General features: G+C 43.5%; 3 protein-coding genes across 14 annotated transcripts; 1 reads left to right on the top strand and 2 right to left on the bottom strand.

The window, feature by feature from the left end:
* Window positions 1-164: 164 nt before the first annotated feature.
* On the bottom strand, window positions 165-10,293 carry LOC1271558 (uncharacterized). Of its 12 annotated transcripts, none has more exons than XM_061640963.1 (12): window positions 10,174-10,293; window positions 8,286-9,031; window positions 7,073-7,505; window positions 6,864-6,996; window positions 6,610-6,755; window positions 6,161-6,310; window positions 5,891-6,061; window positions 5,746-5,810; window positions 5,583-5,665; window positions 4,851-5,055; window positions 4,194-4,307; window positions 165-3,286 (listed from the first exon to the last, which is right to left on the bottom strand). In XM_061640963.1, the coding sequence occupies exons 2-12, from the start codon at window positions 8,423-8,425 to the stop codon at window positions 1,117-1,119; spliced, it is 3,810 nt and encodes a 1,269-aa protein (XP_061496947.1). In that variant the 5' UTR covers window positions 8,426-9,031; window positions 10,174-10,293; the 3' UTR covers window positions 165-1,116. The 12 variants fall into 12 exon arrangements, with proteins under 12 accessions (XP_061496947.1, XP_061496953.1, XP_061496952.1 ...); XM_061640969.1 differs by having other exon boundaries at window positions 8,286-9,021; window positions 10,174-10,269; XM_061640968.1 differs by having other exon boundaries at window positions 10,074-10,200.
* Window positions 10,294-10,354: 61 nt separating this feature from the next.
* Window positions 10,355-11,534, top strand: LOC1271559 (NADH dehydrogenase [ubiquinone] 1 alpha subcomplex assembly factor 3). The gene is made up of 2 exons (XM_310380.3): window positions 10,355-10,753; window positions 10,833-11,534. The coding sequence occupies exons 1-2, from the start codon at window positions 10,695-10,697 to the stop codon at window positions 11,344-11,346; spliced, it is 573 nt and encodes a 190-aa protein (XP_310380.3). The 5' UTR covers window positions 10,355-10,694; the 3' UTR covers window positions 11,347-11,534.
* Window positions 11,514-15,406, bottom strand: LOC1271560 (PHAF1 protein CG7083). Its single transcript, XM_310381.4, has 5 exons — window positions 15,144-15,406; window positions 14,114-14,196; window positions 13,444-14,051; window positions 13,130-13,363; window positions 11,514-13,035 (listed from the first exon to the last, which is right to left on the bottom strand). Exons 1-5 carry the CDS (start codon window positions 15,211-15,213, stop codon window positions 12,645-12,647), a joined length of 1,386 nt encoding a protein of 461 aa, XP_310381.3. The 5' UTR covers window positions 15,214-15,406; the 3' UTR covers window positions 11,514-12,644.
* Window positions 15,407-18,258: the final 2,852 nt, after the last annotated feature.

Here is an 18,258-nt window from a genome sequence, read left to right on the forward strand (position 1 = left end):
TTGGAACGGTTTGATTTATGCCCCTAGAATTAACAGTTTCTTGCGCTATACGTACATGGTCATGTTCGATTTGAATCGTATATATATAAGCAAGCAAGGACAAACTTAATCAAACATTGTGGAACAGGCAAAGGCTTTGCAAAGTAGCGATAATTTACATTCTGTTTTCCTAACTTCCCTCTTCGGGCTACGGGTTACGCGGAACTGTCACGTTAATGCAGACGATATTCGATATTGTCGACAGTGTTATTGTACCATTGTCGCACGATAAATGCGGATCGAAGTTTAGGTTCTTCGCTCATAAAAAAAAAACATTTAGAGTTCCTATTGACGACCACAAAATGTTTTGAAAGAGAACCGCGGACCCATGCGAACAAAACGTGCGGTTTATAAAATACTTTTCTTTTGAAGCTAGCGGATTAAAACCTATAGACAAATATCAGTCACTTTTGTTATTGCTTTGCAGGAAGAGAAATGTAATATCCACTGAACAGTACTACTCTCTTTCGCTTACCTTAGGGTATGACCGGACGGGAAGGAAATTCTTTTTGCTTGCTAGTAGCATTTTTACAGATTGGTTCAGGAATGCAGTCCGTACCGCTCGGAAAACGGAAACAAGCAAACGAGCAAAGGGTTTCTAATGTTTCGAATTTGTAACTTTAATAATATCGAAATGTAAATAATCAGCTAGAGAGCTCCTTCTGCAGGCTAAGAAAACAAATTGAGTAACGAACTTACATCATATATTTGGGTTGCATTATGCGTTATAGAAAATGGAATGCATTTGAGGGGCAGAGAAAGCAGATTCGAGCGAAGCTAGACATCTTAGCTTAGCATCCACATTCGATAGCGAATAATATTTAAAAAAATATATACTAAAATTCTAACCAAGGAATTGGTATGGGCTACATTTCTTATCTCTGTTGTTTGTGTAAGTAGCATCTATTGAGAATCCCATCAGATCAACAAACTTCTTTTTCAAATGGTCTTATACACACCATTTGGACTCGTGGTTTAAATACTCGATAAACCTCTACTCATTACCATCTCTATTGCTCTAGAGTTCTAAAAAGGAAACGTAAATAATGCTGGTTGTTACGGGCAGTAAGCTCAAATTTATCCTCCCGTCGTGCTGCTGTTGCTGTACGACTGTGAAGGATTAATCTGAATGCGAATCTTATTCGAGTCTGATTGAATCTGATGAGCCGAACGGGACGATCCTAGTCTGGTGGTAGAATATTCGCCTCCTTGGCCGCTTCCTGCTCTTTGAAGCGACGATGCCGGTGGTGAGAGAGCTAACGATGCCGGCCCTGAAGCCGTACCGTACTGATACTGAGGCAAACGTTCGCCAACATCGGTTGGTTTGGAAGTGGGCAATCTGGAGGATTTTTGTGTCGGAATGCCGGAGCGAAAAGAGCCTTGTAGCGATCCCGTTGGTGATGTGGGTGATTTCAACCCAACGGGAATACGCGAGTGGCTACCGGCCGGTGGAGACTGGATTCCGTTGGCTGAAGCGTTCGAGTCGCGACGTCGCGTGCCGGTTGGTGTGCTGGTGGTCGACGAACTCGCCGGACAATATGAGGATTCGGACGAAATCTTACGCTTAATACTACTGACGGGAATGGCCGATGATGGGAGAGGGCTGGCGGTACCGTCAGAACGGACCAGCGGAATGAAGTGTGATGCCTTTTTGCCAGATAGATTGCTGCTGCTTGTTGGAGACACGGGTAAAAGCGGTACCGTTTCATTTGTTGGCGTCGTACCATTCTGAGGCTGGGAGTGCGACACGATTGGTGGTTGTCTTTGGCGAGGTCGCTGACGTTGGTGACTACCCGTACCGGACCCAGCACTTGATCGCTGATAGTGGGGCAACTGTGAAGGGCGACTTACTGGAGGAGGGCTGGTGGATGAATCATCGGACGATTTAGTCAGTAACTTGTCTTCATCTTCCCGATGTCGGTGAGTGGCCACTGTGGTTCCGCCATTCGTCGTCTCATCTTCTTCATACTCATCCTCCTCCTCGTCGTTGTTGAAGAACCGATTGTAGCGTTTCTTGGCGACAATCGCTGCACCGTCCGTGGGTAATGGATCGTAATCAAACGGCGAACTATCATTGCCACTGTTTTGCCTGGAGGATGCTTTCATCTGTCGATATTCCACCCAATCGCCTCCACCGTCACTCATCGGTGACATTGGTGCGCCAGCACTGGCGCCCTGCGGTGAAAGATTTCGATACTGAATGTTGTAATCGCTTTTGTGACCTCGGGAAGTTTTTTGACTATGCATCGGACTACCGGCGCCTTCGTACAAATCAGACGGCGTATTATCTGGTTGCCGTTGGCGGCGAGGACTGTCATAGTGCGATTCTTCTCTGCTTTCAATCGACTCATAGATTTCGCTTCTCGCCATTCGGCTGATAGATCCGGACGTTTTCGTTACCGATACCGTTTGTCGCACAACATAGGCGTCTTCCGTGGTAGTTTTCAACAAGCTACTGCTACTGCCCGCGATTGCCCCACTACCACTGCTGCCGGATAGGTGCTGCTGTAGTTTCGCCTTAGCCAGCTCCTCGAACGATGTCATGCGATGTATGTTAGATTCTGAACCGTTGCGGCTACCGTACATTGGTAAACCACCGCCAACGCTCAGCACCAGGCTGTTGTGGCTGCTGTGATGATCCGGTGGCACATATTTGCGGTTTTTCAGGTGGCTACACTCGATGATGAATTCACTGTCCAGCGTCGGTGCTGGAGATTTCCTTGACATACTGCCACGCCGGGACGACGACGTGGAACGTCCATTCGAAGCGTAATTCTGGGACGCGGACGGAGACAATGGTGCAGCAGGGTATGCAGACGGTTGCTGCTGACCCTGAAAATCGCCACTAGCGTAGTTCGAAAATCTGCCACTTCCATAACCGGCCGTTACATTACCGTTGGCCGTTGTGGCTCCGGGCATTTTTGAACTAATCGATTGCTGTAGATACAGATCAATCTCACTGTTACGACGCGTTTTTGATTCTTCGTCTTCGTCCTCGTCGTTGTAACTGGCACGCGAAGAACGATTACGGCGCAGTTCCGTCCCATTTGCGCTGGATACCGTTGGCCGATCGTGATTATTGACGCTGGAGGACGTCTCAAAGCCTAATGCCCCGTGATGTAGCTCTTCTGGCGGTGCTGGTGGTACGTAAATGCGCACTACATCGTGTGGAGACATTGCTCGAGGAGTCATTAGCTGGAGGGCTGAAGGACTACGCTCTACCACACTCGTTGCACCGATGGCGGATCTTTGAAATAGAACAAGGAAAACATATCAGTAATAAACATAATGAATAGAATGCATCTTGCAGGTTAGCGTGTGCTATAATGGTGCACTTTAATGTCATTGAAAACCACTTCCATTACAAGAAGTTTTTACGAAGTGTAAACTCTTATTTACTATTAACAACGTGCATAGTAAAACCATAATACATACAGTGTCAATTGATCACAATCTCGAGCTCTTAAATAAATCGAATGTGACCATTATTTTTCTAATGTACAATAACATTACAATATATACGAGAAACCCTTCGTTTCTTCATCACCTCGGGGTTTCACACAGCCGATTAATTTACGTAGTGCTTAATCCGCCCCTAAACATCGTGATAAAAGACGTAGAGCATTTTCATTTTAGCTATCTTACATATGGATTATGGAAGATCATTGAATGGTTTAATAGTTTCATTGAACGGTTCATTGAACGACCGAACTTGATTTTTATTCATTCTCCTGCCTAACAAATGCTGACTGATAAATGCTGGAGAAGGAGTATGGAAACCAACAATCCCGTAATTACATCCAACTAGCTCAATCCAACCAAACCCCAAATAGACTAAAATTAGCAAAACGTACTATCTTAACATGTAAAATAAACGTGCTACTCAATAGAAATAAACAGGAACAATCAACAATAAATAAATATGTACACCATTTAGAATATATACAAAACAAAAGTAATTTTGCAATAGAAAAAAACAGAGGTTATTAAGCGTTTTATACATGGCAGGAACATTATCCATCATTTGAAGGATAGTCACACTCCGAACCTTGGCAATTAACTCAGTCTATACTCTCCACCTAGTGCGTCTAGAGAACAATTAGCTCACATGCACAGCGGCACGCTTGCGCATACTAGCATCACACTGGACTTACGTTGCACTTCTAAGCCTGACCGTCCTCGTCGTGGAGGTGGAGGCGGTGGCGTTCGCGGCACCACTACTGGTACCATGCGACGCCGATGGCACCGACGATTGTTTTCGCCTTGATCTGAAACAAAACCACGTCTTAGGAAGAGGAAAAACGGTACAAAGAATACGCATATTATTACACTCCTTAGGCGACCTTTTGTTTCGGCGCGGAAGGCTGCCAAATGCGCTCTAGCCAACTATGAGACGCTATTCTACAATAACGGCTAACATTGCAGCAATCAAATGCTGATATACACAATAAAAATGCACCAGCATGACAAGCGCGCACAGACACATACACGTACACACTACGATGATGTGGAAACAGAAAATCATAATCGTCTAAGGAATGAATAATGTCTAACATTCTACACGATGTGATAACAATCCTGATTTAGCATTGATGGAACTGGAGTCAGCAATGCGCAGCATATGAGGGATGGTATGTTCCAAACATATGATGATTACATAGGGTTATGAGGGAAGGTATCCTTAAACATAGGGATGGTATCCTCCAAACATAGGGAAGATATAGGGTTTCCCATTTAGTCTTGTTTTTTTACCACTAAACACACAAACAATTGCACATCCAACTGATTGCAAATGGAAAAGAACTACTTACACTGGACTGCTTTCTCCATCGCCCTCGTCCTCACTTGGTATGATATTCTGTTCGTCGACGCAGAAATCGAAAGCTTGGTGTGACCGCTGGCTTTGCCCACCGGAGAGCACGCTCAAATCTGCGGTGGATGTAACGGAGGTATCGGCCAGCGATTTACGTGAGCTTCCTAGAAGCGATCCACCATCTTCCGACTCCGGAATGTGTACTGCAATTAAAAAAAGAAACACATGAACATGGGTTTAATTTGCTACATTGTCTAAGAACGGGATAGTTGCTGTTTGTGTTTCAAAATGTGCATAGTCCGGTAAACGATGGCCTCGTTAAGCAGCTCGTAGTGCAAACGAATAGAAAGAGTTCGTTATAATTTTTGTTTTGGCTTTGTGCAGAGCGGTTGTACAGTGCTTTATCCAGTAAGCAGATATTACATAAGAATTTTACAGACAACTGAGTCGAACAACATCATAACTACACACCTTGCCTCTTTACAATGTCACCGACAAGCATTAGGGTGGAGCAAGAAACACAAGCAGAAATTGAAATATACGCCTCAAATGCAAACCCGGGGCAATACTGCGTGTTAGAAGAAAACATACGAAAATGTGAGAACGAATGAGAACATTTACTGATGCACTAAACATCACCCGGTATTCGTGAGTAGCATCATGAATGGCGTTATTTCGTTTCGTTTTTCAAACTTTTTGCTGTTGCTTAATAAGACACAAAGGTGCTTACCTGTATTTAGCTGTTGTGTTGAACCTCCTGGAGCGGTAGCGATTCGGTTGAGATTCGCAATTTCCTGTTCGGTTATTTCACGCCTAAAGGAAAGGGAGAAGATTATAACCATAATCATCATACATTCATTTTTTGTAGCTTTCGTAAAGATATGAACACTTACTTGAGCTTTACTGTTTCTGTGACTTCTTTTTCTGTTTCGCTAAATTCCTGCTTTCGTCGTCCAATCTGAAACAGGTAGCAGTAGTTTATGAAAGAAATGACACAGGGAGAAGAAAGTTTTTTATTCCGGGATCGAACGCTGTTACCTGTGCGGCCGCAGTGGGCTCCACGAATACGCCGAATTCTTTTTTCGGAAGTTCGATTTCACTCGGTGGCGGTGGCAGCTCTAAACCTGCCTTACGCAGTTCTTCCATGCATTGCTCTAGATTCTTAATTACCGTATCGTCGTCGTAGCCAAAGTCTTCACATAGCCGTGTCTGTAGAAACAAATAAAGATGTCAGAATGCCATGCGGTAGTAACGATCGGGATGAATAACAAAAAATATCAGCAATGCATTATCGAAACTATAGTTTACCTGTATATACTGCACAATTTGATCCATATCCCGTAGCTTCAGTATATATTGCTTGTGCATACGCAGTATGTTATAAGCCATTGCTGTGACCACCTTTTCTCCATCGAGCAGATAAATGTCCCAAACGCGCAGACACAAACTGAACGGAATCTGCACGTCGTTTGTGAACAGCAAAGGGACAAAACACGCATGCATAAAACACACACACACACACATACACAGAGACAAACATATGGACAAACGCATTGTATTGTTATCGTGTATATGGGTACAAAATAAACCATCCATCGTGATAGTGTTCGTTTGCGAGCGATGTTGTGCGTGTATCACAGCATTGAGCAACCCACCGCCAGAAAAGCAGAAAACAGACAAGAAACATAAAAATGGTTAGATGTTGAAGCACATTGGAAGATAATCTGCATCCACATAACAAAGAACAGAAAACGTACCCTTTCGATAAACACAACAAAGAACCATTTTAACGAGTACAGGATCGAGTCGAGATTGCACTGATCAAAGTGTTTCTTAAGCTTTGGTATGAATTTGGTTATGATTTTGTCGTGATGTGCTAGAAAACGGGTCAGCTTCGGGAAGCCTGCAAAGAAGGATGTCGTGCAATGTTCAAAAAAACACACAGAATAAAACCTCGCAGAACCCGCCACCGACTATGTTCAAGATCGACAACGGTTGTCACACGATTTACCTTCGATGAATAGACCGTGCATTGCGAACTTTGCATCCGCCAGCAGGACGCTTAGTGCCCAGAATGCCTCCTCTTCTTTCAAGTACATCAGCAGCACTCCTGCTAGTCCGGACATTCCCTGGCAGTAGCCAACCTAGCGGCGGAGACAAAGATACTTAGCAATCGGGTAAAGATGGCCCTTCAGACAAACGATATGATGCGCCACGTACCTCCGAATTGTACATACTGTATGCTACCAGTACATTAAACAAACTCTTCTGCATGTCACTGTAACGCTCGCGGTAGAAAATGTGATCGCGAAACTGTCGATTCACGTCTTTATCGATCTGACGCGCTTCCGTGCTCCAGTTGCGAGCCAGCTCCAGCATCTTTTTGTACTTGCCCTCTTCGGCCTTCATCACCTGCTCGAGATTGAGCAGCTTACACCAGACCTGTCCACGAATCTTCTCCGGTATTCCTTTGAAGACGCGTTTGCGTACCTTCGCCTGAACTACTTTATCTTCCCATGGTCGCTTTGCTGGCTGCGAAGAATGTCCGAGCAGTTTGAGCCATTTCTTCACCCGTCCCATTTCGATTTCCAATGCTTTGGCTTCGTGCGGTTCGCGTTTACGCGGTAACCTTTGATCGTGTATGAATCCATACCTGGAATGAAAAATCATATGATATCAGTGATGTTGAATGAGTCTTTTACACATGTAACAGTTTAACCCGTTCGATATCTTTATAAACGTATCTCTCTGACTATCTTTCTATAGATGTGCTTCAGGTACTATTTTGTATGCTCGATGAACCTACCAAGCATACCAATTAAATAAACGCTTGAAATTGAATCTGTTCCATACACAAGTTAGCCGCCCAAGAAGGCGGATATTTCCGGCTCCACTACTAGAATAATAACCTTGTTGTCTACGTACATTTCGGACAGTTTAATAATTTACATGTATTATTATTTTCCTTCGTAAAGTGCACATTATTTGTAATTTATGATTACTAATCAGCCATTTGATTATACAAAAAACATTATAGATTTTAGAAATAAACTAAAATTAGGAAACAAATCAGTTGCGGGCACAACACAACATAAAGCACACCTATAGCCCTCCTCCATTCGGCTATTTACGGTGCAGTCAGTGCTATAGGAACTGCCCACGCAAAGTGCGCTCTACCACGCACTTTTGTATCCACCCGTGGGAGTCATGTATGCATGTGGAATACAGCTTCCAAATACAGGCCCAGCAAAAAACGTAAACGCCTCCATGTGCTTTAGATGGTTTTGCATGGGAGGAATGTCTTTCGAAACTAGCCAATCATATGTTGTGGCAACTGTGTTATTGCATTCATTAATTATTCAAACTAACTAAAATTAGTGTTACTGATATTGATCATTTCCATGATCCATGGCAAAATTAATGTTTAATTTACCTATCCGTCTGGTGGTACACTTCAAATTGTGGATCCTCCCACGGATCGATCTCGGCTCCCGGTTCCCGGCCCTTGTCGTAGCGCTGGAATATTTTTTCCCGTTCCTCCTTTGCTCGTGCTATCAGTGCCTCTTCGTCCATCTTTTGCTACTGTGCGTTGCTTGCTTGAGAAAACGCGATAGTGTTTTGTCTACCTTCAAATACCGAAACGATGCGTTTTTTTAGCGTATCCGTAGAAAACAGAATCCCTTTTCCACTGACCAGCAATCTTGACCGCTCGCGCTTTGCTCACTGCTGTTTTCTATATTTGGTGATGTTGTTAAGATCGCAAAATGATGTTGCCATCATTTGCACATTGCCGAGCAATCACGTTCGATCAATGGCCAGCATCAACGGGGCGTACGCCAGAGTTGATTCAAACGATAATTTCCGTTCAGTATTTTATTATGCGCCGTGCGCTGTTTCCTCCCGGACGTCGTTCCGAACGGCTTCCGCAGACGCCTCCTTAGATTCGACGTAAAAGGAAAGCATAGTCGACGCTTTTGTTTAATCACTGTTCACTGACGCTGTAGCTATTGCTGCTCACACTCGACAAACGCGTATGATTGTGCCACTTAACATTTTGACCAGCGGGACACAACATCACATTCGGCATATGCACATGTGAACATGAATTCAACGTTTTTTCTATCCACTGCTTACGGTTTGTTGCTGCTATTTTGCACTATCACTGTTTGCTGCAATAAACTGTATCAAATGATTCACTATTATGCACACATCTTACAATATTTCCTTCCCCCAGCTGATTTACGTTGAAAGATGATAAAAGTTTCTCTAGCATTACCCCACCGTTCGCTCCATTCATCGGAGATAGTGAAAGGCTGACTTCAAAAGGTCGTCGTTGAGTAATTAGCCGAGGAGCGGGTTTGTACCGATTAATTTCATCCAACGAGCAGGGCTTGTTTGAGAAGTTAATTAATACAACGCTGTGCTACTTCGTTCGTTGTGAGGAGAACAGGACGCGTGCCCCTAGCAGCGCTGATATTAGTAGTAGGCGTCGTCAACGCTGACGTTGGCCACGGAGCTAACGAAACTACCAGCTTCCACTATCAAGCAAATAACTCTCACCAATCGTAAATACTAGCAAAACAAGGGCTCTTATCTTGCCTTTGCTGAGCGTCGAATGTGTTGTTGGTCAACCTTTTTTTTCGTGTTTTGTCGACCGTGTTGCTCTGTATTGCCACTGTATTGTGTTTCCAGCTCATGCACCTGTCATCTTTTTTACAACAAACCTCCAGCAATAGCCAAGCGCACCACGTCCGGTCCACGTTTCCCACTAGTTTGCCACTGAGTGCGTTCGTTCTTCTCTTTGCTTCGGTTCCTACATTTACAACTCATCTGACCCACTTCTCCTCTTGCCGAGAGCCCGGAAGCGTCCCACATTCATTAACCATCTTCCAGCGCATGGGGAGGGGTTCCGGCCGAGAACGGGAAACTCGGCACCATCGGAAAACACCGTTTGGGGGGTTTTTGGAGCAGCAGTCTTCCAGATACCACGACACCTCACACAGTCATCTCACTGTGCCCTTTTCTCCGACGATGTTCACATCCTTTCACTGCTTTCGACCCGACAATTGTGCAACGCAATCAATGTTTATTGAACTTTTCACGATGAAGTGCACCTGTTTTTCAATGCCTGTACAGGACGGGTTTCCAATTGGCAAAGTGAAGAACAGTAACCTGATTCTAGTTATCCGCACTAGAGTACAGTGGAGGAAATAACTTAGACCCGTTTGTGGTATGCAGATTCGTGTTAATCTATTCTAGCACACGCGCTAGCAATCGATTTGACATTTTTGGTCGGTCTACGACGACGGCAGCAAACTCACTAGACGAACTACAATGCTTAGTTTCACTAACACGGATGCTTTTTCTTTTTGGATCACGGGCCAGCAAGGGCGATACCTGGCGGAAGGAGCGGTATTTGCCAAGAAAGTTGTCGGAGCAACAGAAAAAAAAACTTACGTTCGGCCTATGCTCGTTGCACAAATACATGCGCATGCAGCGCTTGCGATGACGGAAGACCTGTCAAGCAGAACTGTCCAAATTCGAATGGAGCGATAACCAACATTATAATTTCCTTCGAAATGATGTGTTTCATCGAATATTTGTTTAACTAAATTACTATAACAGTAAATTTTGATTTCGTATTATTTTTACCGCGTTTCTCCGATGCATGAATAAGATCATCCTCATTTGGAATTTGGAAAATAGACGTCGAACGGGGAACAAAATCTTCTGTGGGCTTTTGGTTTGACAGCTGCAAGTTATTTGTAAACATTTCCCAAGTCCACGCAATCGTGTCCGCTTTGCGTTCAGAAATTGGCCTGCAGTTTATTCGTCCCTCGCCATGAACGTTCTCCAGGGTCTGAGCCGTATCGCGCATCAATCGCTGCGTCGAAACTTCTGGTAAATTCTGAGTATTTGGTAGAACATAATGTTTTATGTAATGACCAATCTCTCTTGTTGCAATGTATCTTTCCGATAGCTCATCGCTGGTTCGCCGGTCCTCCACCTACGAAAGTGATGGTAAAACTTCAGTCACGATTCTGAACAAGGAGGCCGATGCTGGATTGATGATCAACTCGTACAGCCAGTTTGGATTCCGGCTCAATAACGATATGGTCGTCATCGGACCGATGGCCATCTTCTCCCGCACCGTGCTGTCGTGGAACGTCGAAAGCCACGAGGACATCAACGACGAGTCGTTGAGCTTGTTCTGCGCTATTGAGCCGAAAATTGATGTGCTCGTGGTGGGAATCGGCGACCACACCATAACGCCTACCTTCTCCAAAAAGATTATCGACTTTATGAAGCGCTACAAGATCAACGTGGAAGTGCTCGGAACGGAGCAAGCTTGTTCGACGTTTAATTTTTTAAATGCGGAAAATCGGGTCGTTGCCGCAGCCCTGATTCCTCCCATGACAATGCGAGTAAACGAGGACGATCTTATGCAGAAGCAAATATCGATTAGTAAATCGTTTGAGGTCTCTGACAAGTAATCCCGCCGGTTAAACCAAAAGTAGACAGGGTATGTCGAGGTTCTGTATATAATAAAAAAAATATAGTACTACTGCTAGTGTAGACCGCATGATTCATGATCGCCAGGGAGCTATTTGCTAGAATTGTGTTTTTCCTTCAAATATCACAGCCAAATAAAACCACTGCGTTTAAGAGTCTTAACTTACAATATTTCTGTTTTTTATTTTCTTTCTTTTTCGTATTTTTATGGTACCTTTTTACAGAACATAAAAAGATATTTTAAATCACAATGGTCGCTCTTTTGCGGTTCCGCGTTTTTTTCGTTTCTAAAGTCCGTACTGCCATAAGGTGGTGGACAGTGCGAGTGTGGGTTGACCACAGTCTACGTTGCCGATGGGATTTATGAGAAGCTATTCACAAGCCAGCTCTGGTGAACTTCAGGGTTTCCCACAAACGGTGTCCATCTACGCCATTATGTAAGTCTGCACTAGAAACATATTTTACATTGCTTACGTACAGTTTTTGGTAGCTTAGTTAATGATCTGTGTTCATTCTTATTCTTTTTTTTTGCGTTATCTCTTTCGTTTTATCACCCTTACCTTATATGCTTTCCGTTTTTTTTTGTAGTTCCAAAGTTGTTGTTGTGTTAAGCAGCAACGCGTCTTAAAGCTATTCGATAAATTGGAATTAGTAATCAACTAGATCCGCTTGCCTATCGTAAGTGTTCTTGTCAATGCCACAAACGCATATATCGCGACTATACATCCCAAAGAATAGCAGCAACGAAAAATGTCAAAGTTGCAGTCGGCTTAACATTAACCATTCGAAACTTATAATTAGATTGCTATTATCCTAACCATCATATATATATATATATGTCTATCGGTTTTTGTAAGAAAATAAAAGAGAGAGATGTAACCAATAACTATCGAAAAATAAACATAGTAAAACAATTGAAACAGTTCGACACTACCTTCCTTCACCCGAGGGCAACGAAAAACAACCCCAAAGGAAGAGGAGCATGGCTTGCGTAATGTGCAATGCAATTTAAAGGGATTTAAATACAAGTTTTTAATAATATGCCCTTGTTGTTGATTTCGATTGAATTCGCCTTTTTTAAGTTTTACCGTAGGGATGATGTTTATAGATGATTTACTAATTGGCGGTGATGCTTAGCATGGAGCGGAGCGGATGCATGAACAACGATGTACAACTTACAGCAACAGGTTGATGTTGTTTCGAGGCTCATTCCCTACAACAAGGAATTTCGCTTATTGTCGCCGGTCGTTTCTCTGCTCCGACCGGCAGTAGTCGTGCGTCATGCAGTGACTCGAATCTTGGACTGCGATGGTTTTGCGTCTTGCAGCGCTGCTTTTAGATCGCTGCTACTGCTCGGCGCCGTGCTGGCAGTGCTACTAGTGCTACCGGTGCTACTTTTACCAGTGGTTGCGTTCCAATCGGCCACGTGAAATGGTGTCGCTGATTGGTAGAGTGTTATTGAGGCAATATAGTTGTTCGGCATCACCTCGAAGATGATATCCTGATACCCGTAGCAGAACGTAGACCCAAATACATTTGCCGTGTTGGTCGAACCGGCTCTATGAAGCACCACGGGTCGTTCTGACGGGGTCAACCGAGTCGCCACTTCGTCCCATTTGGAGTAGGCCGTTATCATAACCGGTGCATCAAGTGGTACGTCTTCGATGACTCTACAATAAAAAACGGAATAGCTCAGTTGTTAACTATCACTTTAAGGTACTGTTATTTTTCATCTGTTTTTGTATAAAAAAAGCTTCCACTTACTTATCCGCTGCTAATTCTAGGTGAAACTCACACCGATGATACGTGTTAAAGTTGTAATGGCCAGGGTAGTTTGTGTGCATTATGATCTTCTTCGTTTTGTGCGTGCGCGCATCGAACAGTACGTCGATGCCGAGGGTAAAGTAGTTGTAGAAGAAGTCACTCCGCTTAGTCTGAACACGTCGGTGGGCGCTCGGGGAATGAATTTTCATCTTATCTTCACTTTTAAAAAATACCCTACAAGTAATAAACAGCTAACGTCAGCAAGTGTAGAAGGCACATAATTTCCTAAGCGAATATTCTTTTCCGATGCGTACCTGGACGGTGCACCAAGATTGGTGGCTACATCCTGACAGCTATCGCCAAATATTATTTCTCGCGTTAGGCACTGCTTCCTCGGTTCTAGGGACCGGATCGACCCTTCACTATACAGCTGCAACCGCAGCCCCCGTGTACCATGCGCACTGCGCAACACGGTGGCTGCCCCTAGATACAGCTGCTGCTGGTAACAGGACAGTGGCAGCGGAGGTGGTCGGCTGTCAAGCACGTTCACGCCCGTGTAGATAACCATTTTCGAGACGACCGGGGAAGCACCACTGGGAAAGTGCAACGAGCCGAGCCCATGTGCGTAACCGGGCTGCAGCTTACTGTCCACCGGGAAGTAGAAGCTTAACCCTCGGAAATGTAGCGTAAATAGCTGCTTGGCCGCATCGTACACGCCCGGATGGGTCGCACCGAACGAATGTTCGATTTCCTCGATCGATGGCACAACCTCGGGCGAGTTGAACGGCATAGAGCAGTACTTTAGCTTGACTAGCTTCATGTTGAACACCTCGATCGTCTTTAGCCGCTGCTGAATCGGGTCGAATATGAGACGGATACCGTCTTGGGGCATATTTATAATAATGTCTACGTTAAGCGGATCCTGAAAAGTGTTAAACAAATGTAGTAAGTGACGACGCTGCGCATGGTTGATTATGTGCTTACCGTGTCAGAATAAAGCACCTGCACCCCCTTAATAATTCCTACTTGCGACTGTATGATGGCAACGGCTTGAGAAAAATGCATTCCTAAAAGTAGGTAAAAGGCAGGTTAGACTTTCACGAGATAAGATGCACTGGGGGCGTAGAATTTTAGAATCACTTTAAAAAGCAGATAATACATAATTTTTAACCTGGAACTCTTATAGAAACAAAATGCACTGTAGCCGAGGCCAGAAAAACGTATCGTTAAACTGTGTTGTTTATTTTCCTTCATGTGTGCATCACGCAATCTCAAACAGGCTGTCAGCTGATTCCACACCATAGTATTAGTGTGAAGCGAGCTATCTAGCATACACATTTTACCACTACACAGGCACGGTCCCATCTGGTGTATGCGTATGACGCGCTTTTACACCGTGTAGGAGGGAGCTTTTTTCATCATTCACTCGTACTCACATACACACACTCACAGGCTGCTTATAAACACATACAAAACGTACCAACCCAACAGCAGCCCTTGTCCAACTGCTGGCAAGGGAAAGAAGAAACGACAAACAACAAAAGGAATCGAATTTGCACGATCAAACGCATACGGATACTGCCAAATGGAAAATGCATACGGTGAAGCAAATGTCCCATTCGCGAATGTACTAGTAGGTCGTTTTGGGTTGCATTTTGGTTTTGCTGATACCTTTCCTTTTCCAAGGTCACTCCCCCGTGGATCGAGAGTGGATTGCAAAATGCCTAGAATACGCTTTTGGTGTCAACAAAAGCTGTGCATGATTTTCGTCATTTTCATTTTTCATACTATATTGAACGGCATTCTATCTAGCGCTGCAAAGTGGCAAGATCCCGGGACGGGGTAAAATTAAATTAATCATCCATTGGTCAAAAACGGCTGAACAAATAACGCAAGCATCGTTTGGTGGCAATCAGCAAAGCGAATCCAACTCTCTAGATGCACACATACACACACTCGATGTTTCATCATTCGTGAATGCTGAAGGGAGGTTCTGTTGCTTTGCAAAGCTTACCGAGAACAAATTCCCAATTCTCGGTGGTCGAACCGAGCGAACGCTCTGGAGTAACTTCGAGATCGAGCATCGTGCGCGTGTACTGTTTTTAATGCAAACTACGGGTTAAAGTTGAAGCAAACACTCTTTTGTTAACGACTGGCACGAAGAAAACACAGCAAAACGAATTTTTTCACACTTCGTAACTCTTTTACGCAGTTTTCTTTGTTTTTAATGCTACACTCAAACAAGGTGTCTGCTCAGGTCGGATGATGTTGGACGGTTTGACAAGCAATGAGAAAAATAGTCGATGACATTTAGGATGCGTATTGCCGTATAATTTGCGCAAGTACAGGGGTACCAGCATTACTGTTCAAAAACAGTAGAACGTCGATAATACGGGGATGGATTAACCGGCGGGTGGCTTAACCGTGTGCATGAATTTGACAGTTGGTCTATCGTGGCGAACATTTTCTGCCATGATCGGGTTAGCAAAAACATTTGCAGTGCAGCTATCTAGTGGCTAGTGATATTTTTTTACTTCATTTGTGATAAAAGACAATTGTTAAATCCATTGTTGTTCATAGTTGTTCATTGATTCAAAAATTATACTACTAGTATTAATCGATTGGTGTAATGAGAATTCTTAATAAAACCAGTGAATTTTATAATTTTTATATGAGTTTGACATTTCTTGGACCATTATCCGTGAAAATCGATTTACCGGAATCCGCCCGGTCCCGAGTTGCCCGTATAATGGACGTTCTACTGTAGACATAGAGCGACAACGTCGCGCACGGCGACGTCTCGCGCGATAAAAAGTGGCTCAATTTTGCAGACAGAACTACCGCAAATAATAAAGTAACCGAAAACGCCACCAATTTCTCGTACTAAAATAATTCAAGCTGGTTTCAAACTTAAATGCAGGATTGAGTGTTTGTGCTTGGGTCAATTCGTATTGTGAAGTCAAGAATTGAACTCGATCGAAAAAACTATTGCAAAAAAGCTTTGGTCTAACACTGCTTCTAGACGACCCAAAAAGTCTTCCGCGACAATTTTTTGCGACACTATCTGTCAAACCATCCTTGTTTTAGCACGAATGTATGGCTTACTTTGATCATAAAGTCGCGAAACGCAAGCGTTGCCTTTCTGTGAAAATTTCACAAACCCGCAACAATCACGGTTGCCTCTGATTTTGTTAAAAAACTGAAATGTTGTTTTAGAATAAAGAGCTGGCAGAAAATTTGTCGCGTCACAAAAGTTGGTCGTCTAGAAGTAGTGTAACACTACTTCTAGACGACCCAAAAAATCTTCCGCGACAATTTTTGGCGACACTTTCTATCTGTCAAACCATCCTTGTGTTAGCACGAATGTGAGCGTTGCTTTTCTGTGAAAAACTCACAAACCCGCAACAATCACGGTTGCTCTTGATTTTGTTCTACAGGGTTTACCAAGTCACTTTGCGATGTGAGCTGCACAATTCATCTCACTTGATACGTATTTCTATTCTGACGTGCTACTTCATTTGGCCCGAAATAATTTTCTATTCCGCCGCATTCATTTTCATCCATTATATGAAGTCTTTTCACAGGGGATGTTAGCTGGAGCCGTCCGCGATGTTAACATTTTTTTCAAAAATAAATTTTTGGGCTTTTAGTGCTGATTTGTGATACAACTATGTTGTTTAACAAAGAATAGAAGTTTATCTTTGCTCCGCTGTAGCATTCTAGCCGAAAAATGGATTATTCTTTGAGATATTAGCATTTGAACCTGCTCAGTCAAATCTGCTTATAACTCAATGAATAACCCATGTTTCGGCTAGAATGCTACAGCGGAGCAAAGATAAACTTCTATTCTTTGTTAAACAACATAGTTGTATCACAAATGAGCACTAAAAGCCCAAAAATTTATTTTTGAAAAAAATGTAAACATTGCGGACGGCTCCAGCTAACATCCCCTGTGAAAAGACTTCATATAATGGATGAAAATGAATGCGGCGGAATAGAAAATTATTTCGGTCCAAATGAAGTAGCACGTCAGAATAGAAATACGTATCAAGTGAGATGAATTGTGCAGCTCACATCGCAAAGTGACTTGGTAAACCCTGTAAAACTCAGACGTTTTTTAGAATTTAGAGCTCGCATAAAATGTATTGCGGTACAAAAGCTGGTCGTCTAGAAGCAGTGTAACAATCCAGGCATAGAAATGAAATGTAATTTGAACGCGCTACCGCGGAAACGTAGAGATGTTCATGCTGGATATGCGTTCGAACGCGCCCGCAGAAACGCGCGCCGTGTATTTGCGGCCTAACCCTGCTTCTAGGTGATCAACTTTTGAACCGTGACAAATTTTCTGCGAGCTCCTTGTTCTGAACAAACGTCTCAGTTTTAGAACAAAACCAAGAGCAACCGTGATTGTCGCGGGTTTGTGAGTTTTTCACAGAAAGGCAACACTCGCGTTTCGCGGTGAAATAATCGAAGCTAGCCATTACACTGCTTCTAGACGGCCTAAAAAATCTTCCGCGACAACTTTTGGCGATTTTTTCCATATGTCAAACCGTCCTTGTTTTAGCACGAAAGTATGGCTAACTTCGATCGTAATGTCGCGAAACGCGAGCGTTGCCTTTCTGTGAAAAAATCACAAACCCGCGACAATCACGGTTGCCTTTCATTTTGTTCTAAAACTAAGATGTTTTATTAGCACAAAGAGCTCGCAGAAAATTTATCGCCGTATCAAAGATGGTCGTCTAGAAGCGGTGTTACACGGACCGGAATTTTATGGCCGCGGAATTCCACCTGCTGAAAAATGTATGGATATAACAGTTCCGAAAAGTTGCCGTTGACAGTTTGTTTATGGGTTTGACAGCAGGCGGAATTCCGTGGTCGCGAAATTCCGGTCCGTGCACAGTCGAGCGCTGATTATCCGGGCTCTTCGGGACTCAACCTTGCACGGATAATCGAAAAACACGGATAATGAGTCAAAGTATTTACGATGATAATATTGTTAACCTCTCTGATAACCTTTTTTTTTTCAAATATCCTATTCAGCACGCAATGTCATCTTTGTATTGAACTGTCATTTTTCAACAACACGGATAAACGGACAACCGGATAAAAGGTACCCGGATAAACGGCGC

Source organism: Anopheles gambiae, chromosome 2 (assembly GCF_943734735.2).
Source record: "Anopheles gambiae chromosome 2, idAnoGambNW_F1_1, whole genome shotgun sequence".
Taxonomy (NCBI): Eukaryota; Metazoa; Arthropoda; class Insecta; order Diptera; family Culicidae; genus Anopheles; species Anopheles gambiae.

What these genes read in the sequence shown, in the direction of transcription:
- LOC1271558 (XM_061640963.1), bottom strand. Translation starts at nt 8,425, where the DNA reads ATGGACGAAGAGGCACTGATAGCACGAGCAAAGGAGGAACGGGAAAAA. An exon ending in GCACGGTCTATTCATCGAAG is followed by an intron (nt 6,756 to 6,863) that starts GTAAATCGTGTG and finishes CCTTCTTTGCAG; the next exon opens with GCTTCCCGAAGCTGACCCGT. An exon ending in AACACAACAGCTAAATACAG is followed by an intron (nt 5,056 to 5,582) that starts GTAAGCACCTTT and finishes TTTTAATTGCAG; the next exon opens with TACACATTCCGGAGTCGGAA.
- LOC1271559 (XM_310380.3), top strand. Translation starts at nt 10,695, where the DNA reads ATGAACGTTCTCCAGGGTCTGAGCCGTATCGCGCATCAATCGCTGCGT. An exon ending in TCGCTGCGTCGAAACTTCTG is followed by an intron (nt 10,754 to 10,832) that starts GTAAATTCTGAG and finishes TCTTTCCGATAG; the next exon opens with CTCATCGCTGGTTCGCCGGT.
- LOC1271560 (XM_310381.4), bottom strand. Translation starts at nt 15,213, where the DNA reads ATGCTCGATCTCGAAGTTACTCCAGAGCGTTCGCTCGGTTCGACCACC. An exon ending in AGGTGCTTTATTCTGACACG is followed by an intron (nt 14,052 to 14,113) that starts GTAAGCACATAA and finishes AACACTTTTCAG; the next exon opens with GATCCGCTTAACGTAGACAT. An exon ending in AATCTTGGTGCACCGTCCAG is followed by an intron (nt 13,364 to 13,443) that starts GTACGCATCGGA and finishes TATTACTTGTAG; the next exon opens with GGTATTTTTTAAAAGTGAAG.